The sequence below is a fragment of the Leptonychotes weddellii genome, chromosome 4, assembly GCF_054177405.1.
Source record: "Leptonychotes weddellii isolate Sample4059 chromosome 4, ASM5417740v2, whole genome shotgun sequence".
In the NCBI taxonomy this organism is placed as follows: Eukaryota; Metazoa; Chordata; class Mammalia; order Carnivora; family Phocidae; genus Leptonychotes; species Leptonychotes weddellii.
This window is the reverse complement of record NC_138372.1, coordinates 39996428-40022952: the sequence shown is the minus strand read 5'-3', so window position 1 is coordinate 40022952 and position 26525 is coordinate 39996428. Positions and strand designations below refer to the sequence as shown.

Below are 26525 nucleotides of genomic sequence, written 5' to 3'. Positions count from 1 at the left end.
AATACCTATTATAAGGAGCATGAAAGTGGTAGCCCACTTGTGACGCCAGCCATTGCTACGGTTACCGGCTTCCCGAAATGTTACCTGACAGAGCCTCCCCTCCTGGGCGGAGAAGCTCTGGTTCTCTGCTCTGGGGTTTTCTCTGATGCCACAGCCGGGGGCATCTGCAGCACAGCCGGGGGGTCTGCTCCTGTCACAAGGACTAGTGATCAATAACTCCACCTGACAGGGCTCCTCCCTGCTGCAGACTTCCCTTCCCTACCTGGAACATTCTTCCTTTGTGTAGTTAACTCTCCCGCAGCCTTTAGAACTCAAATGTCACCTACACAGGGAAGCCCTCCTTGATCACCTCTCCCTCCCCCACAGGCTCAGACTCTGTTATTCGCTCTTATAGCATCCTCTACTTGGCACGGTTTGTCATGACATATTTATCTGTGTGCCTATTGATTTAACCCTTCTCTTGCTCGCTGGACTGCGAGCTCTGAACAGAAGGAGACTGGGACTGTCTTGTTCACCCGGCATTCTCACACCTACCAGGAGGCACAGCCCATACCAGATGCTCAGAAAATCTTTGTTAAATCAGTTATTTTATTCAACATTTAGCATGTTTTTACTGAGTACCTGTTCTAGAGGTGGGGATAAAACTCCCACAGAGCTTAAATTTTAATGAGGGAAAAAAGTAAGATAAACAAATAAACATATACTATGGTAGTTGGTGACGGTTGCTAGGGAGAAAACTAGACCAGGATGAGGGGGCAGGTGCCAGTCCACAGAGGTTGATTAGGGAGGGCTCTGGCCGTGTTCAGACCAGGGACCTGGAGGAAGTGAGGCACGTCTGGGGGGAGGTGTTCCAGGCAGAGGGAATGGAGTGGATAAAGATGCAGTGGGCGAGTGCACACAGAGACGTGCTGGCCCACGGCCGGTAGGGGATGCAAGAGGGAGCTGCAAGGGGGACACTGCGGAAGGCTTCATGGTGGGTGGCATGGGAATGAACTCATGGCCAAGACATCCTGGAGAGGAGGTGGGGGAGGCGCGGCAGGAACCCGGGAAGGACCACAGCATCGGCTTCTCCTCCCCATCTACCCTTGGCAGGACCTCACCTTGTATGTTCTTGTACTTTTCAGTGGCCCTGGCTCAGGGCCCAGAGCTTAGTAGGTGCCTTCTGGATAGAACTAAACCCATTCAAGAAAATGCCCAAAACCATTTTGCTCTGACCAGGTGTCTCATCACAGGTGTGTGTCCAGCAGAAGACATTTCAAAATACATTTGATTTTAAACCTCACTTCACTTCCTTCTTCCTTAGCACCTCTCTTTTTGCGGGTTCTGCTGTGCTAATAACATCAGGAGTAATCATCTTTTTCAACTTACAGAATGTTTCTCCAATTACTATCTCTGCTGAGCCTCCAAACAGCCTTCAAGGCAGTGACTCTCCACTGTCCAGAGGAGATTGGAAGCACGGGCTTGGCCAGCACCAACTGACAGCCCAGCCCGCAATTCCCCCACAGTTCCTGCCCGCCATCCTATTGTCCACCCTGCACACCGACAGTGAGGTCCTCCTTTCCCAGACAGGCTCACAGAGGGGAGGTCACCTGCCCAACATCCACCAGACAGGCCTAGACGCTGGATTTCATACCCCCTCGTGGAGGCCCCTGATCCCCTGGGGGAAACGTCAGCTAAAACCAGGCTGACCAGCCTGAGCCGGAGCCCCTCTACCCCCAGCAGAGGAGCCCAAGGTTTTGACCAGAGGCACCTCCACTCAATTCCAGGACCCACTGTGCCAAGACAGGAGGGGGATGGGCTGCAGGTTCAGTGACCATTCAAATGGCCGCCCCCCCCATCTCCTCCACCCCGGGTTAAGTCCACGGGCCTGAAGTCTTTTTCCTTTAGCCGCCACTTTTCCTTTAACCCCAATGCCAAACTGATCCCAGAGCCCAGGATTTCTGCCCTCCAGTTTCTGGCAGCTGAGTGAAGGAGTGGCCATTCTAGCCCGAGCTTGGAGTTGACCTCTCCTTCTTCTCCTCTCCTACCTCATCTGCCTGTTCCTTCTCATTCTGGTCACTCAGTTATTTGAGTCTCCTTTTACCATAGTTGCTGGGCACTGGAGGTCCACGGGTGAATGATGACCATTCTCTGACCAGGAGGAACTCATACTCCCATGAGGGAGATGCACACATGTCCCCATCTATGCAGTGTGGCCAACTGCAATCTGTTGTGGTTTGTGGGGGGGGGTTTCCCAGAGGCTGCCAGGGGACACCTGGCCCAGTCTGGGAGCTCAGGGAAGCTTCAGGCTTCCTGGTGGAGGTGCTACCTGCCCAGGCTGGGTTTTAGAATTAGTAGGAGTCTGTCACAGAAAGAGGCTTTTAGACTGAGGATTTCCCAACAGCCTGAGCTCGATGGAGTAAAGATTTTTATTTGGTTTCTTACCCAGTACCTGGAACAATGCTTGGTATAGTAGATGCTCAATAGACATGTACTAAAAGAAAGAAGAAAAAAAAGGAAGAGAGGTAGGGATAGAGAAAGGGAGGAGGAAAGAATGAATGAGCGTAGGGTGGATGAGTCTAGGGTGGATACAAACAATGACCTGGTGCATTCTGGGGACCAAAAGTACAGTAGTTCCTGGCGGCCCGTAGTTTAGGTGGGTGGAGCTGGGAGAGGGGCCTTATCTCATCCCATTGTCAGTGGTGTCCCTTTCTTATCTCCCCCCTGGGCCTAGAGCTACTTTGAGGATGAGACCATTTTTTCCTCTCGTGGTTCCCCAGTTCCTGGTACGTACACTGAATGTTGATGTACACAAAGGTATCGAACCTGTGCTGGGTGGTGGAGACACACAGATGACTCAGAGTTAGATCCTCTCCCTCCCAGGTCTGGCGGAGGAGACAGAGTAAACAACACGGGCTACAACAGTAGGCAGAATGAACACGGAGAGCCACTATGGAGGTTCAAGCAAAATGAGACCAAGCAAAGGGATGGATGAGTTTTGTTCCGGGAGTGAAAAGCAAAGAAGTTTTAGAGGAGAAGATGGCATTGAACAGGATGTTAGCCCTAAGGAATGGTCAAAGTGGGATGTTGGGGAGGGAGGCATTCCAGGTAGAGACACCAGACCCAAAGACGTGGTCTGGGGAAGGTGCAGCTGGGGGATTCAGTGGGGAAAGGTAGGCTGGGGTTTGGAATGCTGTTCTTGGGTGTTGGGACTTGCTTCTGATCTGACTGCATCTTGGATCACTGGGTGTATACCTGGTTGGGGCTGCTGAGTGGTCCTGCTTCCCAGGAGCCCATCAACTCCCTTCTCTCCAGCAGGCTGGGGGGTTCCCTGCTCTCTCTGTCTGGGTCCTCTCACTGTCTCTTTTCGCTTCACCAAGAACCTACTGACATGGAGCCTCATTCTGTGTCAAGCCCTAGCAAAGGGCAGACCACAAGGACAGGGTGCCGTCTAGCACAGGTTCCCTGGACGCCACTCCTCTTACCACACATGCTCCCGAAGAAGGTGCTAGTACTTTTTTGGGTGGTGGTGGGGGGTGCGGGGGGTGGGGGAGGTGGGGGGGTGGGGGAAGAAAACTATAGAAGGGAAACCGGCATCATAGAACATCAGATTCCAAGAGATATTAAAGATCTTCTAACCCTCCTTTCCCATTTGACAGATGAGGAAAATGATGCCCAAACAGATAGGTTTGCGCTGCAGGCAGGGCATGGCCAACTTGGTAGACACTGCCATAGTAGAGCCAGAGAAGGGCAGTGTTTTCCTTTAGCCAGGACCTGACCGATACTCATGATACTCAAAATCTTTGGTCCTTGCAGACCCAAGATGAGTCAGGCTTCTTGTGAGTCAGTCTGTTGACAAGCCATCCTTGGCCATTCCTAGCCCATCAAAAATAGAAGTCCAGGGGAAGGGGATGACCAGGCCAATTTAATTAGTGTGGGCTCTAAGGTACCTTAAGTTAGCCCTATTAAATTAAACCGCCTAGGGGAAAAAAATAACTGTAATTATTTCCTTCTCTCCCCTATCGTTGTATTTCAACTCCCTCCCAACCTCCATGCTTCTCTCATTCACAAAACAACCTTTAAACTAGGGGCTAGCATACAGACAACCATAGACTAGGGTTCAGTATTTCCCTCTTTCTGTCCCCTTCCCCTGCGATCTCTAGGTCCCAGCAGAGAACACAGTGCATCCAGAGGCATCCGTAGGGCCTGGCTGTATTCTAATTTAGGGAGGCTTGTTACACTGAGTAGAACATTATTCCAAAAATGCACCGAGTCTCCTTCCTGAACCAATGCAGATCTGTTTGCTGCGGGGCATTTCTTTTAAAAGCCCCTTTTCTCTTTTCAACAGATCAGAATAAGCAAACTTTAATGGTAGGGAATTATTCTTTATTTTGTTGAAATTTAGTTCTGAGTTTTCCTACTTGAAACGTGTTTTCCCCAGGACACTGACCTATCCTTTAATTGTTTGGTGCTGTTTGGTGCGAGGCATGCTAGGGGGAGGGGCGTTACTTGTTTATTGGAACAGCGCAGTTAAAAAAAAAAAAAATCAACCTAGGCTAACAGTTTCAAGGCTCCCCTAAAGATGTATCCAAACAGGCAGCCAATCAGCGCTTACACAGCTTTTTCTGCTTGACTCTTTTAAAGAGACAGTGCCGACAGTGTTTTATCACATTTAAAGAGAACCGCGCTCTAAAAGCAGTCTGAAAATGGGGGAGTCTTCCCCTATTTCGCTGGTTTCTGGTCTAATAAGGGAGTCATAGTGTGTACTTGGGGTTCTCAGCGTGGGCAGAAAGGAGTCAGCAGCAAATAGCTGGGTCACTCTGCCAGCCCCCCCCCATTTCCCATTGTACACCTGGGTCACTGACAATGGAAGCTTCCCCTCCCCCCAAGCCTGACTCTCACCCCGCTCCACTCCCCAATTTAGCTCCATTTATTTGAAGTTTGCTGATTTCTGTGGCGCGCATTCCACGTTGCGGGGCACCCAGGTGACGCCCCCGTACCCCGGAACGGCACAGTCTCCTGTGGAGAAGCCAAGGGGCTAACTTGCCAGGGCTGGCCGACCTTAGAAATTTGGGAGCAATCACTCTCCCTTCTCTTAGCACAAGTCCCCCGTCCCCTCCCCCAGGTTCCCCAAAGCACGCCAAGGACCTTTTTCGCGCGGCTCCACTTTGGGGCTTTCCAAAGTATTTTAATGATGTAGTAAAGGAGCAGCCGCGCGCCTCGGCGCCGGCTCGAGCCGCCCAGCTCGCAGCGTGGAGCCCCGGGCCCGGCGCTCGGAAGGCGGACTGGGCAAGAGGGAGGGCCGGGGGCGGGGCGGCTGGGGAGCGCACTGGAGTCTGGGGAGGGGGTCGGGGTCGGAGCCCAGGGAGGAGGGCAGGGGAGGAGGAGGGGGAGATAAGGGCTGGGCCGTCGCAGGCCAGGCGGTGGAAAGGCGGGGGGGAAGGAGGTGAGGGGCAGATAAGGGAGAGGGACGTGGCGGGAGGGAGCCGGCTGCGCTCCGCTTAGGGGTCCGGGCCCCCTCCCCTCCGACGCTGCCGCAGCGCCCCCCGCCCCCCAGTGGTCCCCGCCGCTGAGAGCGCCCGGCAAACCCCCTCGTCGCCGGGGCCGGGAGACCAGAGCTCCCCCAGCCCGATTCGAGTCCCCTCCCCACATCTACAGAAAAGAGAGGCGTGCGCCCCCGAGCACCCCCGGCTCGGCCGCAGGAGCAGGGGCAGCGGCTCGGTGGAGGCGGCCGCCGCGGGGACTGCCGCGGCCGGGCGCTGACAGGGCGTCCCTCCCGGCCGCCGGGCCCGCCCCCGCGCGCCGATTGGCCGAAGTGGCCATCAATCGGGGGACGTTGACGCCCGCCTCGCTTCCTCGCCCGGGTAGCCACGTTCGGTTGAGCTCCAAGTAGACCAGCGGCAGCGGCGGCGGCAGCGGTGCCGGAGGCGCAGAGGGCGGCGCAGGCGGAGCCGGGCGGGCGGGCGCGCGAGCGAGCCAGCGGGCGGCCGGGCCGGCGGGCGAGCGGCGGCGGCGGCAGCGGCACCCCAGGCCGAGCCGGCGCGGGAGGAGTTCCAGGGCGATGGGGCCGCGGCCGGGGCTGACGCTTTGACAGCTGGAAAGAGCGCGGAGCCAGCGCCTGGGGGGGAGGGAGGGGAGCGCGGCGAGGAGAGCGCGAGCGGGCGAGCGAGCGAGGCCGGGGAGGGGGCCGGGAGCGAGGGGGCAGCTCGGGAGCAGCCGGAGCGGTAGCGGCGGCGGCGGCGAGGCTCGGCGCCCTCTTCTCTGCAAACCATGTTTGCCAAAGGCAAAGGCTCGGCGGTGCCCTCGGACGGGCAGGCTCGAGAAAAGTAAGCCCTATTTTCCAAGTGGCGGCCGCGCCGTCGCCGGGCTGCGGGAGGCCGGTGGGAGGCAGGTGGGCGGGCGGGGGCTGCTGCGCCCGGGGCCCGGCGCCGCCTGCCTGGCCCCTTCCCCGAGGCCGCGGCGGGCGGCGTGGGAGAGCCCATTGTTGGGAGGCGGCGGAGGCCGGGGCGTCGGGGGGCGCCGCCGGGGGAGGGGGCACCTGGTGGCCGCGGGGGTCCGCGGAGAGGGGTGGGCGAGGTCCGGAGCGCGAGGCTGGGCGCCCGCCGCGGCGGCCGCACTTTGCCCCGCGGGCGCGGGCAGGGGGCGCGTGGCTCCCACAGCCCCGAAGGCTCCTTTTGTCCGCCCGCGGCGTGAGGAGTGCGTGCCGGGGGCTTTGTTCGGCCGGGAGCGCTCTCCCTTGCCTGCCCTCGGCCTCGCCGCCCGCCCCGCGCCCTCCGGGGCGCCGCGCTGGGCAGGGACGGCGGCGCCGGTTTGGCCCTGGGCTTGGGGGACAGTTGCTTGGGGGGGGGGGGAACTGGTGAGGGTGGCGCTTTGCTGCCCTCTCCAGAGCGCGCTGAGCACCCCGGAGTCCAGGACTGAGTCTCCCTGGACCCTCAGAGCTGGAGAGAGGGTAGCAACGAGTGGGTCGGGAAAAGGAGGGAGGCTCAGGGGTCGGGAGGCTTGCGAGTTTGAGAGACCTAGGTGGGTTTGGCCCCGATGCCAGTTGGAAGTTCAAGTTTGGGGGCTGCTCTCTAGCCCTCGCGGCTCGAGGCAACGCGTCCCCTGGTACCCACCCCCTGAATGCTTCCACCCGCGGCCCCGAGGCAGGGCCAAGCTAGCTGCTCACCTCTGGTTGGGGCCACAATGGGACAGCGCAGACAGGGCTGGAAGACGGCTGGCAAGGTCCAGAAGCGAGCGCCCCGTGTGATCTGACGTGTTCCCTCTCTTTCTGTGCCCCCTGCCCACTTTCCAGGTTAGCTTTATACGTCTACGAATATTTACTGCACGTAGGAGCACAGAAATCTGCACAGACCTTCTTGTCGGAGGTGAGTGGAATTCCCCCCCATCATCCAATTTCTTGACACCCCTTCTTCCCCACTATTCTTAGAGCCTTTGTTTTCAGGAGCAACCACTGTGGCCACCATTTTGAATTTTTATCACCTTTTGGCATTTATTGTTAGTTGGTTTTCTCAGCCTTTTGGCTCTGGGAAGCCCCCAGCCCACCCTTCCTCTCTGCTCCTCTAAGTGGTCTCTGCTCTCTGCTTTCCAGATTCGATGGGAAAAAAACATCACGTTGGGAGAACCGCCTGGGTTTTTGCACTCGTGGTGGTGGTAAGTTTGTGTGATAGTTTTGTGTGTGTGTTTGTTTTGTTCTGAGACCTGGGTCTGGGTGAACAAAGACAGGAGGCCTGGAGCGGACCCCCATGCCTTAGCTCTTGGGCTTGGCATGGAACAGGGCACCTCTGGGCACTCAGACCAGGGCTGGTGAAGGAGGAAAAGGACAGGAGAGGCTGCTGCCTGAAGTTTTTGCCTTCTCTTTCCCCTCCTATTGAGAACCTACTAAATTGTGCCTAGTGTTTATACAGAAACTCCTTTACTTTTCTGTCTCTCTCTGGGGCACCAGGCGGTGGTGGTGGTGGTGGTGGGGGCTTGAAAAAACCTTGAAGGGTTTTTGTCAGTTCTGCATGCTGCTTTAATTAGAGGGAGTGGGGGTGGGGTAGGGTGGAGAGGATACCAGGTCTGTTTTACCACTGGCCTGTCCCTTTTTCTTCTGTGAGCTCAAAACCTTGAGAGAGCAACTCTACTGGGGCCTTTCCCAGGCACCCTGAGAAAAAGCAAGAAGGGGCTGCCACTTCCTTTAAAGATACTGATTCAGACGGACTGGACCTTCCTCTCTGTGGGCTCTCCCCCCAACCCCCAGCATCCCTAAAACCACAAAGTTTCATTTTACCAAGAACCTTAACTGGTTGGCGTTGACCTCACAGAGTGCTTGTGGTTGGTAGTTAGTGGCTCTCCCTTATTTGTGACCCTTTCCCTCCTTTATTTGGGTCCTGCTGGGGTGGGAGATCTGTAGGTCTGGTCTCCTTGTAGGTTTGCGTAAGAACGGAGGCTTAGGGTCAGCAGGAGTGAGTCACTGTGAGTGTAAGACCTGGATGTTTTGCGGGACCGATTGGTCGAGTCTTTGACATCCTTTTGAAAAGGACAAGAAAGCAGAATGGCTTTTGATATTTTGGTGGAGTTCAGAAGGATTGGAGTGCCATGTCTTGGGATCTTAGCGCGCGTTTACCTGACCACCAGTTCAGGTTACTGTTCCGAGTCTCTTTGAAATGCGGGGGGATGAAGTGTCTGTTCTAACTTGCACAGAGAAAATGAGTTTTTAATGACTTCTGCCAACCTTGGAACTGCGGTGTTGGGACCTGAGGATTCTACCTGTAGGAGTGGGTGATAGGCTTTCTGGGGTTGTTTTTGGAGAGGAGTATGTGAGTGGGGTTGGTGCGTCTGACCATCACGGATTTTGCAGAAGCTCAGGTTTAGGAGTAAAAGTTACTGAGAAGGGGCCGGGGAGTTTGTAGCGTTCGAAATCTTCAGTGTGCGGAGAAGTTAATCAAATGTGTACAGCTTCAGGGGACAGAAAAGAATGTTTTTGAGCCTCCTTCTGGAGCTACTAGAAGCCTCCGATTTTCTTGTTCTGCCCGGAAGCGCCACCCCCCAATCTTGTCCTGCCTTTCTCTCAGCCCCAGGAACGTGGAGAGTCTGTTGTGTTGGACCTGAGCAGTGGTGGCTCTGAGTGGCTGTGTCCGTGGTCTTGTTAGTTAGAAGTTGCTTCTGTGCCATTTGACACTGAGCAAATGACAGCTGAGGCTCTCCAGGTGGGAGGAAGCCCCGGCGCTCATTCGCTCATTCGGAGTTGGTCAGGCCCTGGAATTCAGACACCTTGAGTGAGATGGCTTGTCTGATGACCCGCTGAGCTAGCTGTTGGTGTTGGGGACAGGAGCACTAGACCGAGAATCAGACTTCTGCTCTGGTGCCCGTTTCCTTCAAGTGGGTTCCCAGTCCTGGGCTTGGGGTTCCGGCCCGGAGAGGGTTTCTAAGGTTCCGTATTAATACCAATGACTACCCTGTGTTTGTGTAAGGTTTTACTGGCTGGCAGATGACTTGTAGGTCTGTTCTCATGTAATACAAAGTGTTAGGGTGACTACACCAAATCTTGGAGGGGGAGAAAGCAGAGATATCTAAGCCTTCCTCCTGGGCCCCCCCCCCCTTTGCTGGATAGGTGGACAGTTGCCTTTCTGGGGAGGGCTATTTTAACATGAAAGGACAAGATACTTGGTTGTGGACAACATCTCCTTTGGCTAATTGACATGCATTCTTTGGGTGGGGGGGATGGTTCTTGCATAAGAATTCCTTGGGGGTGGGCCTGGATGGGAGTGGGGGTGAGATGGGAGGGGTGGGGGTGTGGGCTCTGGGCTCTGGGATTAAGAACCTGTAGGTTTCCTTTATTACTAGTCACCCAGATTGCTCCGCATATGAATCATAGTCCTGACTTTGACAGCTTAACCTTTTTATGAAATGTAGCCATTTTGGTTGGGGGGATGGGGGTAAAAGGAGCACAGATGAAGCAGGCCTGGATTCTTATCCAGATTCCTACCTGTCCTATCTGGGCACCCATAAATGGGTTGTACTAATCCATCCAAACTTCAGTTGCCCCTTGAATAAAGTAGGGATAGTCATCTACCTTATAGCCCTGCGGTAGTTACAAGCAGGGTCATGGGTGTGAGGCATCCAGCGCACAGTAGGTGCCTGATTGATGAGAACTAACGCTCTTACTACAAAGGTCTGGCTTGCCAGAAGAGGTTGGTCCATTGTGTTTTCAAGACCAAGTTTGCCCAAAAGGTTGGAAATGTGGGGTTGGAGCCTTTGGGAGATGCCGTGCTGTTAGTCCCGCACATTGTACACTTGTCGTTGGTACACCAGTAATAATTAGTAACCCGATCTTATTTTATTTTTCGACTTGCAGCGTATTTTGGGACCTTTACTGTGCAGCTCCTGAAAGGCGAGACACTTGTGAACATTCGAGTGAAGCAAAAGCCTTTCATGATTACGTGAGTAACAAATTTTTAATCCTGGCAATAATTACAGGGTTGGGTAGCTCTAACTTCTTTAGCACCAGAAGCAAATACACAGCCAATTGGCAGTGGTCTTTGTTTTCTCCTGGCCTTTTTTTTGTTCTGCCTACCTCCCTGCTGCCCTTGCCCTGTTCTAACTTGGGGGACGGTGTTTCATAATGTTGTAATTATGCAAAAGAGTATAGATACCTATCTGGAGGATTAAATGGTGGTGTTCAGGGCTCAGCCATGAGAGGTTGATGTTCAGAGTGGACAGTTAGCTGGGAAAGGACTGAGCCTCCTTGGTGTTGGTTTAATTAAAAAATTGGCCACCACCACCGCCGCAGAAGAAGCAAATCCGAAACTTGTGTTTCAGAGCAGAAGGGGTGGTTGAGTGAAGTTTGGTGAAATGGCCTGTTTCTTTACTTTCCAGGGAGCAGGCTTTTCAAATTATGGTGTGTGTGTGTGTGTGGGTGGGTGTGTGTGTGTGTGTGTGTGTGTGTGTGTGTTGGAGGGCTCATGTTGTGCCCAATAAGATCATGTATACTTTGAGGTCCTTGGCTGGTCCATAATCTTGTGTTCGAAATGTTCTTGTGAAGATAGTTAATTTCATCACCTCATAGCTCTTGCTACCCTATCATTCATCCTCTACCTGGATGAGTTTTTTAAGATTTATGAAATGCTTATAAGAGCGATTCTGCCGCATATCCATCTCCCATGGCAGTCCCCCTCAAAAAAAAAAAATTAGACTCCAAACATGGGTTGGAGTCAGAATTTATGATTAGATGAAACACGATCTGGGGGATGTGGGAGATGGAAGGGGAAGTGTCTGCGGTTCTTCCCAGCCTCCTTCCAGTCTTCGCTTCCCACTGGCCTTGTAGATGGGGTGTGTGTGTGTGTATGTGACAGAGAGAGTGTCAGCGCGCACGCACATGCACATAAGAGGTGGTTTATTTGGTCTTGCACTTTGTCGTGAGGTGGGTAGGAATGGTCTCCAAGCTCTCGAGCATGGAAGTTGGTTTCTTGAATGTCGTCGGGGCCCACCCACTTTGCCAGGCCACGTGTGTCCCCTGCGTGCAGAGGTGGGGGACACACCTGGGACACTAGAAACTGGCCTAGGACCCCGGAACCCATCTGGTTGAATTTCACAAGCGGTCAAATCCCATTACCATGCATATCTTTATGGTGACAGTTTCTCCTGTAATGCGAAGAGTTAGAGATTCCGCGGGAGGCTCACTGGTTTTGAGACTATTCAACGGGATGAAGTTTTGTTGTGACTGAAAAGGTAATGCCCTTGGAACAGACTGCTGTGGAAAGGGACCAGTTCTTGTGCCGTCTCCAGGACTGAGAGAGAGAAGCTGGCGAATGGTACTTACGGTCTGGTAAACTTTTAGTAGTTAAAGGTGAGGTGACTGGTTCTCTTGTGATGTGGTTCTTCTGGGAAAATCCGTGGTGATGATCACAGCGTTTCCTAAGCTGGAGGTTGGGGGAGGAGGCCAGAAGGTACATGAGGCATATAAAAATAGTTGGTGAATTTGACCCCTTTTTCCTAGTAAAAATCTTCCTTTTTTTTTTTTTAAAGCGTATGGAGAGCCCATTCCTGCATGGCCAGTTTTGCTGTGCAAATGGTTTCGTTTTGGAGTTGGGGGGATAGGTGGACGTGCCTATTTCAAGTAAATCTCTTGATAGAGGATGTCCGTGCTATCTTTTGCAAGCTATCAGAGAAGTAAATAATTTTTAACCAAGTTTGGTGCTCTAGCAAATGATGTAAGGTTGTGGCAATTTGTGGTTTGGTCTGCCACCTTGAAACAATATGGGTGGCAGTGAAAGCTTGCATGGGTTTGCTTTCCATAACTTGTTAGGGAATGGTGGCAGAATTATGTGGCGAGTACTGAAATTGGCGTGGACATGTAGAAGATGCTACCAAGCATTGAGGTCACACTGATTGAGGCCCAGGATTCACAGACTTGGGGGTCAAAACCCTTTTTCCTAGATTGGAATCCACTTGGTGTCATTGGCCTGAGAGTAAGATCGTGCAGGGGGAGGAATGGAGTGATGAATGGTGGCAGAGAGGGAACATCTGTATGGAGAAGGAGTTACACGGTGGCACTGGGCTGCAGGGGTGACAGGAGCAACTGGTAAATTAAGAGAAATTTAATGGGCGCCTGGGTGGCTCAGTTGGTTAAGCGACTGCCTTCGGCTCAGGTCATGATCCTGGAGTCCTGGGATCGAGCCCCGCATCGGGCTCCCTGCTCAGCGGGGAGTCTGCTTCTCCCTCTGACCCTCCCCCCTCTCATGCTCTCTCTCTCTCATTCTCTCTCTCAAATAAATAAATAAAATCTTTAGAAAAAAAAAAAGAGAAATTTAAGAAAATTAAGAAAAGAACCATCTTTTTTCTTTGTCCTTCTCAGATCTTCATGTGTTCTCTCCATTCCCATGGCTACCATCTAGTTAGCCCTCATTCCTTCTTGCTAGAATTAGTGTTGTTGTCTCTTTCCAGGTCCCCTTCCTCTTGTCTGGAATGCATGCCTCTCTTATCCATTCGAATCCTATCCATCTTTTAACTTCTTTGTGGACTTTTATGATCGTTTTCAGCACACTCTGATCACTCCATCTCATTATCTATGGAAACCATCTCTACAGAGCCTTTGTTGGCAGCTTTCCATGTGCTGGGCCCCTGTGCTGAGTGCTTTGGTTCAGTCTCTCATTTCAAGCTGCCAGTGGCCAGGTGAGAGGAGTTGTTAACTCCATTTTGCAGATGAGGAAGCTGAGGCACAGAGAGGTTAATTCGCAGCTAAGGGGTAGAATGAGGATCCAAACACAGGCCATCACCAACTCCAGAATCGCTGCTCCTAACTGCCAAGGCTCAGCCCTGCAGGTCCGTGGCAAGTGTCATTTGTTTGCACCTATTCCGACTAACTTCTCTCTCAGGCTTGTCTTTCCAACCACAGCTTATTAATTTTTTCCATGCCAGACACCATTCATCGATCTACAGAGCTATTCATCTCTGTAGCTCCCACAATACTTTGCACACAGTAGGCATGCGTGCTAATTGAATGAAGGGGTTAAGGAACTATGGGTAAGAAAAAATAGGTAATTTGGGGTCACTGAGGGGCCTGGCCTAGAACAGCCATTGAAATATTGGAAGATGGTTCCTTTGGTGATTTCACTTCTGCTGGGTGATCTTGAGCCAGGTGATTCTAGTGCTGGTTAACTAGTTAACCTTACATCTTGTCAATAAGAGTGTGCAGTAACTGGCCTTCCCTTTGCCATTGAGGCGATTCAAAGATTCTCCTAGTTTGTGGGGGAGATTGCGCAGCCCAGGTACCCACCCAGACCTTGATGGAGGTAGTGAGTATTAAGTGCTTGCAGGGCAGGGGTGAGGGGGGCGTGCCCAGCTGTTGTGGGGCTGGAAGGATCTTTGGAAAGGACCTCAGCTGGGAAGATCCTGGTCTCCACTCTCCTAGGGAAAAGATTTTGTGTTCCTGACAAATTGTCTCCCCTTCCTGACAATGGGGTCAGGGGTCAGGTGATATAAAGGCTCCTCTCAGGTCGAGGCCAGGCTGTAGGGCCTGGAATAAACCAGGTGACTCAGCGGGGAGGGGGTTTAAATTTTCTTTGAATTCGTGAGTTTTTATTTGAGTCACAGTCTGTCCTCCCCCCATCCCCCGGCCCCCCACAAACACCTGGCACATTATTTGTAAGCATGAGCGCCCTGATGTTGATCACGTGTAACGTGGAGTGTTGGGGCATTCGGTACAGGAGTGGGCTTTTCTGAGAAATCGGTTTACCCTAAGGCAGAAGAGCCCCGAGGCCCTAGGAGGAGGCTCACGCGGGGAACCTGCTGTGAGAGTTTTCCACTCCCGCCAGAGCAGCGCTTCTCAGGGTATCGGTAAAAGCCCTTGGGCTGCCATTGGGTTCTCTTAGACCCTGTTGTCTGGGGCCTGGTCTTTTGTGGGGTGGACGCTCCCAGTGCCTCCTGTGTCTCTCACTTTGGGCCACCTTCTCCGCTTGCCTCTCCCCCTGGGTCCGTGTGGCTGGTAGAAAGAAGTATCTTTGGTGCCTTCTGGGCTACCAGCAGCCCTTTCCCTCCTGGTGGTAGCTAATTGTGTGTTTTCCGCTTGGTGGCAAGAAATGAGTGGGGTAGGCAAGACCCAGAGGTGTGGCCTCTGAGCTGAAGGTGTTCGAGAGCCGCGGAGGCTCCTTGCACCGCTCACATCACTGCAGTTCTTACAAAGCCTTTCAGTGAAGGCTTGCAGTTGGGCCTCGCAGTGGCTTTATTGGTCAGGTGTTATTCCTAAGTTTCAGCCCCATTTCACAGATGAGGAAACCAAGGCCTGGAGTTTAGATAGTTTGTCCAAGAGCATGTAGCGGGTGGCAGGGGGGAGGTGGTGGTGGCGGCAGAGCTGGGACTAGATGTGGGTCTTTCAGATTCTTCCTCTCAACTTTTGACAGCCCTCATTTGTGAACAGAATTCCTGCTGAATGGAGGGGAGGTGTTTGCGTTTGGCCCCAGGTGCGCCCGTATATAGTCACTGAAGAAATGCCTTCAGCGGAGAGCTAGTCTGAAGCCCCTGCGAGGTGAACTGCAGAGTCACTGGCAGAGGTGGGACGCGAGTCGGGAAGGGAGTTTGTTATGGTACAGTGGCTCTTTTGGCAGGGAAAATGTGATAAAAGCTCTGGCTTTTCCTTCCAGAAAATACACGTGTCCCACAAAGGAGACTTTGTACCTGATTTCCGAAGGTGTACAGACTGCTGCCCCTAACCCCAGCCCCTCTGTGATTCCCAGTGAAGAACTTGGGGCGTTATACTAGACATGGAATCCCATGACCTTAGCGAGCGTTGAGCCTCAGTTTCTCCGCTCTGAAGACCTGAGGTCCCTTTCTGCCCCGCTGCTGTGAGCCCCTGAGGAGGAGTACCTGGCTCCCTTTCCCCTGTGCCCCCACAGCAGGACTCTCCTGCCCCCCTCACCCCCAGCTGTGAGCCTGTGTCTCCAGGCTGTGCGTGTGGGGGGGGGATTAGGAAAGTGCCCCAGAGGCCTAGGCGTGGATGCGAGCTGAGGTATTTGTGGCTCTGTGGCAGGGGTCCAGCGTCCTTGGTGGGTTTGAAATAGCAAAGTGATATTTGAGAGGGCTCTCCTTGGATGTGCTGAGCTGGGGTTCCTGCCAGGCGCGGAGTGTCCACGCCTGCCAGAACCCTTTGGGGGCGGGGGCTGGAGAGGGCGGCCCAGCGGGCAGAATGGGAGGGGAAGGGCCACGACCCAGCTCTGAGGAGCTGGGGAATGCTCTCCCCAGAGATAAGCCAGCCTAGCCATCTGCCCAGAGGTCCTGGCAAGTTCCTAGCGGTTGCCTTTGGCTCTGACCCTTGGCACCCTTGTGTGGCAGATTAAAAAGACAAAACATAACACACAGTCATTTCTTTCCCCACCCGCCTTGGAGCTTAGACTTTGTGTTGCATCCTTTCTTCGGGCTCCTACCCCGTTTGCTGCAATTCCTCTTACGCCAGAGGCTGCCAGACTCTTCCATCGGTAGCTAATTAAACACTAAATGAGTAACTGGAATTGCATTTTGCCAGAACCCAGGCTGTGCAGCCACCTTAATGGGTTTCAAGTGGCGGCAAGACCCCAAATTGCAAATCCTTGCTCTTTATTTCAAGGGGGGAGGTGGGGCTGGGGCAGGGGTGGGGGGTGGCGGGCGTAGAGTGGTGGGACCAAACAAAGTTTTTGGCCGTGGTCACTTCATTTGAACTCCAAGACCAGCCGTGTGCACGTCTTCGCATAATGCCATCTTTGTTAGCTAAGCATTTGCAAACTTGGACCAAGAGTTAGTTCTGTGCCCACCACTGCTCCAAAGGAGCCAGAGACCCCCAGCTCTCCCTGCAGTGTCTCTTCGGCTGTCTTAATTTTCCAAGGGAAGCGGGTTCTCTAGTGGAGACCTCAGGCCAGACCTGCCTCGCCCCCTTCCTCCGACTTTTCCTGCCTGTGTGTGTGAGTTTGTGTGTGTTTAAGTCTTCAGAGGGAGAAGTGGAAGGGAGGTGTGTGTGCTTGAGGGCCTGTCAGCCAAGATAACAGAAATGTTACACTAGCTGTAGCCTTTATAATAGTGTCTAGGGTTTAGAGTATTTAGAAAAATTAATCTTTTTTAGCTTGGTAATAATTCTGACCACGGCACAAGTGCATTAGATGATTCACATAAACTTCTTTAATACATGTTGCTAGGAGCTTACAGCAAATAGACAATAACGATTGTTTGTTTTTGATTCGCCAGGGTAATGGGGTTTTCTGGAGCCTTGGTGAATGGGTTTTAGAAACGTTTCTCTCCTGTGTTTTGCTTTTCTTTTCTCGGGTCTTGAATCCTCTGGATTTTGAAGGGTTTGGGCTCTGGCTGGTAGCTGGGACGCACACCTCAGTTCCAGCCCTCACTGTCGTTTCCTGGTGGGATGGATTTTCAGATCTTTCGTGTCCCCCCCCCCGTCCACCGCGGGGCAGGGGGGGAGTGGTGATTCCTTTGCATGGTTGTTGTGAGAGTTGAGTAGTATCACCTACCTATAGAATGGTTGTCTCTCTGTGCCTTGTGCTTGGTGAGTTTGTTTTCTTTCTCTTTGCAGCCCTAAAGTTTCCCCCCAAAACTTTTAACATGATGGGGCCAACAGCATCTTTTTCTGGGAGAGCAAGCTGACTTGAGGGAACTGGACACTTGAATTTCCCAATGATGCCCTCCAGTGCCTGGGCTCCCCTGATGTGCCATGGAGTCTCCCCCTCCATACCAGCTGTCTTGTTTCATCCCCACACCCCTGCCAGGGGTAGAGCGAGCAGTCCTGCCACAAGCTGGCACTGATAAATGCTCCCCTGAGACGTTTGCACCCCTTATCTATGTGGGGCAGAGGAGTCCTGTCCCCATCCCGCACAGTGAAATGGTTAAGACCCAGAGGGGCTTGCAGCTTGGCATCCACAGAAATCTGGATTCACATTTTGGCCCCACACCCCTTGTTTCTGGGGGAGCCTCCACTTCTTGAGATCCATTCTCTCCGCTGTGAACTAGGCACAGGGGTTGTCCTTGCTCATCCTGCCGTGGGGGTGGGGGGGCGGTGAGAGGAAGGCAAGGAAGCCTGTCAGGGGAGGTTAGTTGTGCGGTGATGTGCTGTGTAGATGTTCTCAGGGATGGGCAGGGTTGAAAGCCGCTAAGTTGGGTCATCCTTTCCGGTATGTAGCCTGCCCTTGCCTGCCTCCCGTTTCACTAGGCTTTTTGATGGGGCTAGGAGTCCCGACAAGGAGCCTTAGGAAGCGAGCCTGGGAACGGATGTGTCACCGTTGCAGGTCTCTGGGGAGCTGGTGCTGGTGTGTTGGCTGCTTTCGCTTCGGGCCTCCTGGCCGAGCCTGAGGGAGGCTCCCAGACCAGGAGCTGGAGACACCGTGCAGTTTTGCGGTGTTGATCCGGTTCACTGACCAAGTGCCTGCTCTGAAGAGACAGATGCAGCCCAGGATGTAGTAAGTGCATAGGAAGCCTCCTGCAGAATGATCTCCGTCTTCCGAGAGACCAGGATGCAGTCGGGACAGGTGGTGGGAGAAGGCAAACCGTCCCGCCCTCTGTGGCGGCCGAGAGATGTATCTAACGTGTATGTACATAGCAGGGCTGGAGGTGATGGAACTGGAGGTCACCTAGTCATCTAACAAATAGGTAAACTGAGCTCCAGAGAGGAAAGATGCCTCACCTGAGGTCGCCAGTAGGACTCAAACGTGCAAACCCAGTCGGGATCCAGGACACTTTCCCCTGCTTTGGTGCCGCCTTGCTGCACTTCAAGCTGGGCAAACTCAGGTGCATTGATTAGCCTCTCTGTTTCTCCATGTCCTCAGGTAGAAAATGGGGTCAGTAAAGTATACCCTTCTCATAAGGTTGTCGCAAGGATGGAATAAATGAGCTTATGCGCCTGCACGCACCCCACCTCTGTAATAGGGCCTGGCGCAGCAGAAGCACCACGAAACGTGTGCTGTTCCTTTTGTGACCTCACCTGGGGCCCTGTGTGCATCCTGGCTTTCTCATGGCCAAAAGGGAGGTGGCAGCAGAATGGTCTTGGTGTGGGAGGTGTGTGCCTATGGACATGAACCGTCACCGGCTGCCTCACCTGCTGGTTAGTGCTCTGGATCCCTGGATTTGAATCCGCCGTCTTCAAGTACCCTTGAGCAGCCCGAGGGTGAGGGTCTCACACACACAGCCTCCAGACCAGCCGCGGTGCTTGTGAGGATGAAATGAGACACACTTAGGGGCACTCCTGGCTGGCACCTGGACTGGGTTCGTTCAAGTGTCCGTTTTCTCTTCTGCTGGCCACGTCTCTTGACCTAGGAATCTGGAACTTTCCCCTGCCCCCTCTGACTCTTTCTGTGGTCCCTGCTTGGTACCACACCACCTGAGATGGGGTTTTTGCTCCCCTGCCCTTTGGCCCTTCTGTAGAGCAGATGCCAGCCTGGAACGTGGCAGTCTCCACCAGGCCTGCCAGGACCACCCCCATGGGAACACCCATCCTTTCTTCTTTTATCCCCAGGAACTCTGTGTCTGTATTCACTTGCTACTTGCTGCCCAGAAGGAGAACGATTTGGGTCAAGGTTGTATCTCTTCCCTTCCTAACTTGTAGATTAAAAGCTCTCGAAGGGCAGGAGCTCTTATCTGTACCCCTTTTGTGCCACCCCCACTCCTGGGGCCTATTGCAGAGTCTTGAATAAATCCCCAGATTGGTGAGCTAGACTCTGCGCCTTGAGAAGCGGGAAAGGTCTGATCCCTGCCCAGGGATCAAGTGTGTTAAATACACGTTTTAATGGAGATGGACAAGTGGCACATGGTAACGCATTGTTTTGCAAACTGTGCGTTGTGACCCATTAGTGCCTTGGGAAATCAACTTAGTGGGTCACGACTGGCAATTACAAAAAATGAAACAACTGTTATCACACAGAGTAAGCATAAGTATTGTTTGGGGAAACTTCTGTTTTCTGTGATCGCTGTGTGAATAAACGTGGGTCCTGAGTTTGTGAAGTAAAATTTGCCTTCTTGTGGATCTCAGTGTAAACTTTGAAAGCCACTAGCCCAGAGAAGCCTGAGATTGAATCTTGGGGCCCACGGGTGGGGTGACTTAAGCCAAGTGACAAGCGATTGCTGATCCCCGTTTCGTGACCTGTAATAAGGAGGGAATGATTCCCACCTCTGAGGGTTCTTGAGAGAGCTGTGTCCCCACCATGCCTCTCGCTTCTAGAGTGGTGCCTGGTGGTTTCCTTGGTGGCCGCCTTTGGCCTTAGCTGCCGTATTCTCTGTGCAGAGAACATGTAGAAGGTGCTCAGCAGATGCTTGCCGAATGCTGAATAAGCAGTAGCCCCCACTTAAAGTCAGCAGCTCGTCCCTGCTGGCTGGCCACAGGACTCCTCCTGCCTGTCCTCCTGTGTGTCTGCAGGCGAGGCGGGGTCCCCGGCCCCCTGCGGAGGGTGTTGTCTGAACATCTGCACGGCTCAGGCTCTGGCTAGGGCAAGAATCTCGAGGATAGGTCTCAGGGCATCCTGTCTGACCCAGGTTGGCCCAGCCTCCCAAATTCTCCGTCCCCTCCCGGTGACGGCTGTTTGCACAGCTCCCGAGGCAGGCTTTGTGTCTCCCGCTCTTTGTGTGTTTGGGTAAAGCGCCTGACATTTCACTTCTGTCTCACAGTCCTCTGACCTTAAGAAGCACGGCTGCTCCCTGGGGCCCCTGTCTGAGGTTTTCCTCTGATCCTTCTCTCCCAGTCACAAAAGGCCGTTTGAGAGAGCAGGCCGTGGGGTGGCACACCTCCCCCCCACGCCCTGGATGCTAGCTGCAGCTTTGTGAGCTCGTGGGGTAGACAGAGCGGGGCTTCGCAGACTGGAGCGGGAGCGTGGTGGGCGCGCGGTTAGTGCCAGGCGTCTGCCGCGGGCCGGCTCTGTGCCCGTCGGTGCTGGGAACCGGAGCAGCGTCACGGACGGTACACGGGATTTGGACTTGGAGGACCAGAGGGCCAAGTTCTGATTCTTCCAGATGGCCTTGGGTGAGTCATCTGGCCTCTCTGAGTCTTCGTTGGTTCATCTGTGAGATGAAACGGTGTGAAGTAAGGCCTGGATTTTTTTTTTTTTTTCTGCCTCTCAGCATTTTAGAAGTCGGGTGAGAGCCTGTGAAAATGGTTTGTAAATTGTGGTCCCCTGTTGAGAAGGCTTTTTGGAATGTGAACAGACTGTCAAATCATAGAACGTGTGTTAAGAAGCACCCTCTCAACTTACAGATGGGGAAACTGAGGCCTGGAGTGGGACGGTAGCAGCAAGTGCGTGGCCAGATGGACACCTGATTCCCGTGGCCGCCCCTGAGTTTGGAAAACCTTTGTTCAGAGGCAGGCGCCTGGGCCTGTGCCACCTGCTAGGAATTTTGCAGCTTTCTTTGGGCGATGCCGTGGCGTCCCGTGGCTTTGGCCAACCGTGGCCTGTGCCCAGGGGGGCAGACGGCCCTGTGGGCAGGCCTGGTGTTGGGCGTGTGCACGCTGCTGTTCTTTTCTCGCCGTCCTTTAGAAGGCTTCCAGTAGCAAATGTTACTCTCTCTCTGGAGGCCCTTCCTCTCGGCAGCACCGGCCGCCCGCCGCCCACCAGCTCCTACTCCGCGGGCTCACTTGTGTTACATGAGGCCTCCCTGGCCTGCAGCTCTGGTGGCAGGTGTCGCTGCGGATCTCCGGGCTGGTGAGCCGCTGCGGACCGGGGTTTTACAGCATGACAGGGAATTTCAGCCACCACGTTATCTGCGAATTGGCCAATTGATGGTTTCAGCAGAGCATTTCAGCATCGGGGAAGCCAATACAATTTGAGTTACTTGTGATGGCTGCCACTTTAAATACCGCAGTGAATTTCTGTCAGCAAGCTAATGCGTGGAATAGGGAATTGCAGAAAACTCGATCACCAGAGTGCATCAGTCGATTCTGACCCCAAGCTATAGAAAATGAACTTAAATCTAGTTGACTGTCACCACGCACTTTCTTTGGCATTATTTTGCTAGCAGCATCTTTGTCAAAGGGAACTTGAAGAGAAGAGACGAGGTAAAAATCACGGTGTTGGACTCTGGCCGCCACTGTTGGAGGGGGTGATGATCTTCCATGGAAGGTTGAGCCATTGGGAGTTGGGGTGGTAGTTTCTTGCTGAGAGATAAGTAACTAAACTATGGCATTGTGGCTTAATAATAACCAATCCCTTGTTTGATGAAGGAAACTAGTGTTTACTGAGCAGTTGCTATGTGCCTAGACCTTGAAGAAAGTGTTCTTATTCAATTCTTGTCCTTTTGGGGCAATGTAGGGGACAGGATCTTCTTCCTGTTTCACGAAGGAAGAACTGTCGAGAACAGTGAACAAGTTTGAGTGCTAACCGTATGCCAGGCACCGTTCTGAATCCTTTAGGCTTTCTCTCTTGTCATCCTCCGAACAGCCCAGTGGGTTAAGTTCTGTCTGCATTCCCATTTTGTAGAAAAGGAAACAGAGGCACTAGAGGGATTCAGTCCTGTTGGAGGTGGGCTTTAAAAAAGAAAGTGCTTTTCACTACCACACCACACTGCCTCCCCAGGAATTAGTACCAGATTTGACATCTTTAATTAACTGATGACCCACTGCCCAGGCCAGGGTGGTTTGGTACTGGCTCTGGGAGGAGCAGGTGGGAGTGCATCCCAAGCGAGATGCACAAGCTGGAAGCCCTGCCTGTGGGTCGGATGGTTCCTTCCCGGGCTGGTTTTCGGTGACCTCGCCTGGGAAGAAGACCTCTTGCTTTGGGCCTGCATACCCTCACGGAGAGTTTTCCCCATCTCTTCACTGACAAGGCCACCTTTTATTAATTCTCTGTCACCTCCTGTGGGCTCCATGCCTGAACATAATCCATTTGCAAATAGATTGCATGCATCGAGTCACCGTTTTAACTAAGAAATAGGAAAAACAAGAATTATGGAGTTGCCGATTAGAGCTGCTTATCAGCTCATGGGAGCTAGTTTAAGCACGCCAGGTTGGTAGAATTCTAGTCAACAGAACACATTGGGAATTTTGGTTCCATTTCAGTTGAGGTAGACTTGATTTTTGTTGAGCCTAAAAAAAAAAACCACCAGCCATGCTTCAGTCTCCAGGAGGGTTTTCAGGAGACCTGGTTAGCGTCCTCGGGCTGGGAACCTGTGGCTTCCATCCTTCCTCTGCCCTCCTAGCGGTGTGGGAGGCTCCTTGTAGGCTTGTTTTGGAATGGCCAGGGGTGGGCTTTGTGGAGAGAAGGCCCTCAGTTGTTTCCCCTCCCCCCGGGGGTCAGTAGGGGCAGAATGCAGAGTTCATCCTGGCTCATCCCTCGAAGCCTAGAAGCACAGGCCACTCAAAGCTTTCCTGTGGGGAGAACCCACCTTGGGGGGATGGGTGGCCCAAGGGGCGTAAGACTCTGCATGGAGATGGTGGAAGGCTTCCATCTCCAGAAGATGCTCTTGAGATCCCTGCCCCCTCCCCCGCAAACAAGTAACGCCTTCCCTACTCTTCTGAGCTGGTATCCAATGGAAGAGATGGCTCACTGGGCAGAAATCCTCTTTTTTTTTTTTTTTTTTTAAAGATTTTATTTATTTGACAGAGAGAGACACAGCGAGAGAGGGAACACAAGCAGGGGGAGTGGGAGAGGGAGAAGCAGGCCTCCCGCTGAGCAGGGAGCCCGATGCGGGGCCCGATCCCAGGACCCTGGGATCCTGACCTGAGCCGAAGGCAGACGCCTAACGACTGAGCCACCCAGGCGCCCCAGAAATCCTCTTTCACAACCAAACTTCCCCACTTACTGGCTGTGTAACCTTCGACTGACCATTGTCTTCTGTCTGGGCTTCACTTTCCTGATTTTGCAGCATGGGGCCAGTTGAGGGATACAAAAGTGATTTCTGGAACAGAGGTGACCGGCATTTGCCACACACCCTGGGCCGGGCACCATGCGTGGGCATGACGTTTAATCCCGGTAACTCTCTACAAGGCAAAGGCTATTTTTATCCCCTTCTCTGGACAGGGAAACTGAGGCTTAACTGGTGATGAGGTCATTAAATATGGGAGTCCGGGTCTGAACCCGGGGCCTCATTCCTAGCCTTCTGAGCCATGCTGTTATTCTAACAAACTTTTGGGTGACTTTCGGAGTTGGGGACCTTGGGGTAAAAATGCACTTTGAAAGAATTGGATCATTTCAGGAGAAACCTGGAAACGTGTGTCTTAAAAAAAAAAAAAGATGTCAGCAGCGGTTTGCTTCCTAGTGAGATGAATGCAGATAAACCTATTTTGACTGTTAACTTATTTTGTTGCTTAAGAGCCAGTGACATGTAGCGTTGAGTTTATTTTTCTTCACAGCATTTAAGTGTTTGCCACTTCTTGAGTGACGTGTGTGAATTTGGGAATTGCCTGTACTTTGGGAATGGAGGCCGCTGCTCACATTGCAGGCTTTTACCTTGAGAGGGACTTGGGGGCAGGTGTGCGCAGGGCTGCAGCTGAGAGGGGGCTGCGGGCTGTGTGTGTGTACCTGTGTCTCAGGCTCTTGGCAGAACCAGAGCCCGCTCTGAAGTTGGGGTCACGGTGGAGCACCGATCGCAGGAGTCTTTGTGACTGGAAGCCTAAATATTTATTCTCTTCTGTCCCTAATGAAAACAAATTGTCAACAGTTGTTCAGTAACTGACTAAATTAAAATCTGTAATTAGTCAATTAGATTAAAGAGTTGGCACAACCTGATTGTATCATGCTGGTTAGGTTATTAAGAGAAAGGGTGTGATTTTTAATTACTGAATGCTAATTTTGACAGTTTCAAATAGAAACAGACGTGTTTTTCCCCCCTTTCCCTAATTCTGAATGGTTTGGAAAGTAAAGACACTCAATGTGTAAATTATGGTTTTTTCTTTTTTTCTTTTTTTTTTGAAGGAAAATAATCCGTGAAGGCCCTGCCACAGCGTAGGGGGATTTTAGTTAAGAGGCCACATTGGATTTCATTGGACGGGTTAGCTGGAGAGCCTTCCTTTCTTGAAGGATGGATGGCCTGGCGTTTGGCAGCTTTGTTTTTGCTTTAAATGAGAAGTTGGATCTCAGCTCCAAGTAGTTGTCATTGAGTTAGAGTTGTTTTTAGGGTCCCCCCTCGTCTCTCACCTCATGGGGCTTTTCTAACCAACACCCCAGAAGCGATGGGCCGCAGGAGACAGAATCCAGTGAGAAACGGCTGTGTTTGGGAAGTGTGCTGGGACTCCGAGACCCCCGCACACGCGAATAGCCGTATCTGACTTTTTAGAAAGTGTTTTCTCGTGTACTGGGCAGCGCTGTGAGAGCGACAGACAGGATGTAAGTTCTTACTGCTCTGCTTTGTGGCTGCGGAGAGTCGAGGTCCTAGGAAGGGGGTGCTCAGGTGTGGGGTTGCGCGAAGGGGAGGACGGGGCTTGGTGAGAGCAGGGCTGTGTGCAGGCAGGCAGGCCAGAGAGGAGAGGGGCATCTTGCTTGGCAGGAAGATGGGATCAGAAGGTAGGACCCACTGATGGATTTAGAGGCATAGAAGGCCAGCAGAGAGTTTAGGATGAATGGAGTAGGCCGATTTTAAATGGAGCAAGTCCTTCTGTTTTGTTTTTCTGGGGGAGGCTATCTCATTGCCTCCCCTGCGAACACTGGCATACGGGTGTAAGCAGCCTTGGAACTAGGGGGATGAAATCTGAGCTGTTTCCAGACCCCACCATAGCCTGGATCCCTTCAGCTGCCAGAAGGACCTTCTTGTCTCGCCGCCCTCCTCCTCAGCTCCTGGGAGCTCACATGTGGTCAGCCCTGGAGGCTCTAAGGTGCTCTGCACATAGGTCACGTTATCTGGAGAGCCTCAAGCCATAGAAGAGGTCCAGGGGCCACTGCAGAAGGCCACCGGCCCTTGCTGCTCCTTGCCTGGGTCCCGTGGTTAGTGACGGTAGCTTGAGACTCTAACCCTGGTTCCCCAGCCAAGGGGCTCCTGTCTCCTTAAGGCCCACTGGGCATCCTCCCTGTGCCTCCAGGAACCACGCTGAATGGTGCTGTTAATGTTGAAGCACAGGCTCTACTTTTTGCCATCGGAGTTTTCCATGATCCATTTCGGAAGCACCAGTTAAAATGGCCTTTAGTTTTCAAGATTTAATATTAAAGCAGCTGGTGATCCACAATGAGTCTTTTAAATTTTTTTTATATTTATGTATTTATGTATGTATTTTTTAAAGATTTTATTTGAGAGAGAAAGTGTGCACAACTTAGGGGGAGGGGCAGATGGAGAGGGAGAAGCAGACTCCCCACTGAGCAGGGAGCCCGATGCAGGACTCGATTCCAGGACCCTGGGATCATGGCCTGAACTGAAGGCAGATGCTTAACCGAGTGAGCCACCCAGGTGCCCCCAGAATGAGTCTCTTTTTGAAGGAAGCAACTTTGCTGTTTGTATTTTGATACATGTATGGGGTGCTGGGGAACCAGAGTGCAGAGAACAAGGTGAAGCAGCCTGGGCTCTAATACCCAGTAGGGCTTTTACTTATTGTGTAACCTGTGCCAGTTGCTTAACTGAGCCTCGGTGTCCTCATCTGTAAAATGGGTTGCACTCAACTTGCAGTACTGTTTTGAGGTGAGGATGCCAAGCACCTTAGAAAATGCCCTTTAGTATTTCTGGAATAAAAGAATGAGAGGCTGAAAGGTTGCCAGTGCTCTGGGGAAAGTATCCCTGCTTAGGGAGCTGTACCAGGTATGTTCAGACACATGAGTAAATGAGAGGAGCCGAATAAAAAGTATGAAGTATTTACAAGTGGTGGTTTGGTATGTGTTCTGAATTTGGAATTCTTCTTTCAGACTCAGGATCCACAGCCAAGGTTAAAGGTGTGTGTGTGTGTGTGTGTGTGTGTGTGTGTGTGTGTGTGTGTGTGTGTGTGTGTGTGTGTGTGTGTGTGTGTGTGGTGGCAAATAGAAGAAAGGAAGTGACATTACTAGGAGAGAGTTTATTTTAAAAGCTTCCCCACTGATAGATTTGTAGTCCTGGGTAAATAGGGAAGCTTGTAAAACTTGATTCATTTTCTTCCTGAAGTCTGTTTTTGCTGGGGAGTGGGGGTAAGGACAGAGCTTCCAAGAGAACCAAGTGCTTTTTGG

The 26525-nt window shown here is 52.6% G+C and overlaps 1 protein-coding gene and 2 long non-coding RNA genes across 8 annotated transcripts in view; all 3 read left to right on the top strand.

Annotated features, from left to right (window-relative positions):
- Positions 1-5953: 5953 nt before the first annotated feature.
- SSBP3 (single stranded DNA binding protein 3) overlaps positions 5954-26525 on the top strand; it is a 163289-nt gene continuing 142717 nt past the window's right edge. For 5 of the 6 annotated variants that reach the window (XM_081818471.1, XM_081818470.1, XM_081818468.1 and 2 more), the window contains exons 1-4: positions 6113-6305; positions 7271-7343; positions 7568-7629; positions 10316-10400. In XM_081818471.1, coding sequence (XP_081674597.1) covers positions 6250-6305; positions 7271-7343; positions 7568-7629; positions 10316-10400 — 276 coding nt within the window. In that variant the 5' untranslated portion in view covers positions 6113-6249. Of the gene's footprint in view, positions 6306-7270; positions 7344-7567; positions 7630-10315; positions 10401-26525 lie in introns of all 6 variants that reach the window. The other variant, XM_081818466.1, reaches the window with a different exon arrangement.
- Positions 10877-13169, top strand: LOC145721270 (uncharacterized). The gene is made up of 2 exons (XR_014144867.1): positions 10877-12572; positions 12782-13169. It is a non-coding gene; the product is annotated as an uncharacterized LOC145721270 (long non-coding RNA).
- LOC145721271 (uncharacterized) lies at positions 14747-23558 on the top strand. The gene is made up of 2 exons (XR_014144868.1): positions 14747-15008; positions 15099-23558. It is a non-coding gene; the product is annotated as an uncharacterized LOC145721271 (long non-coding RNA).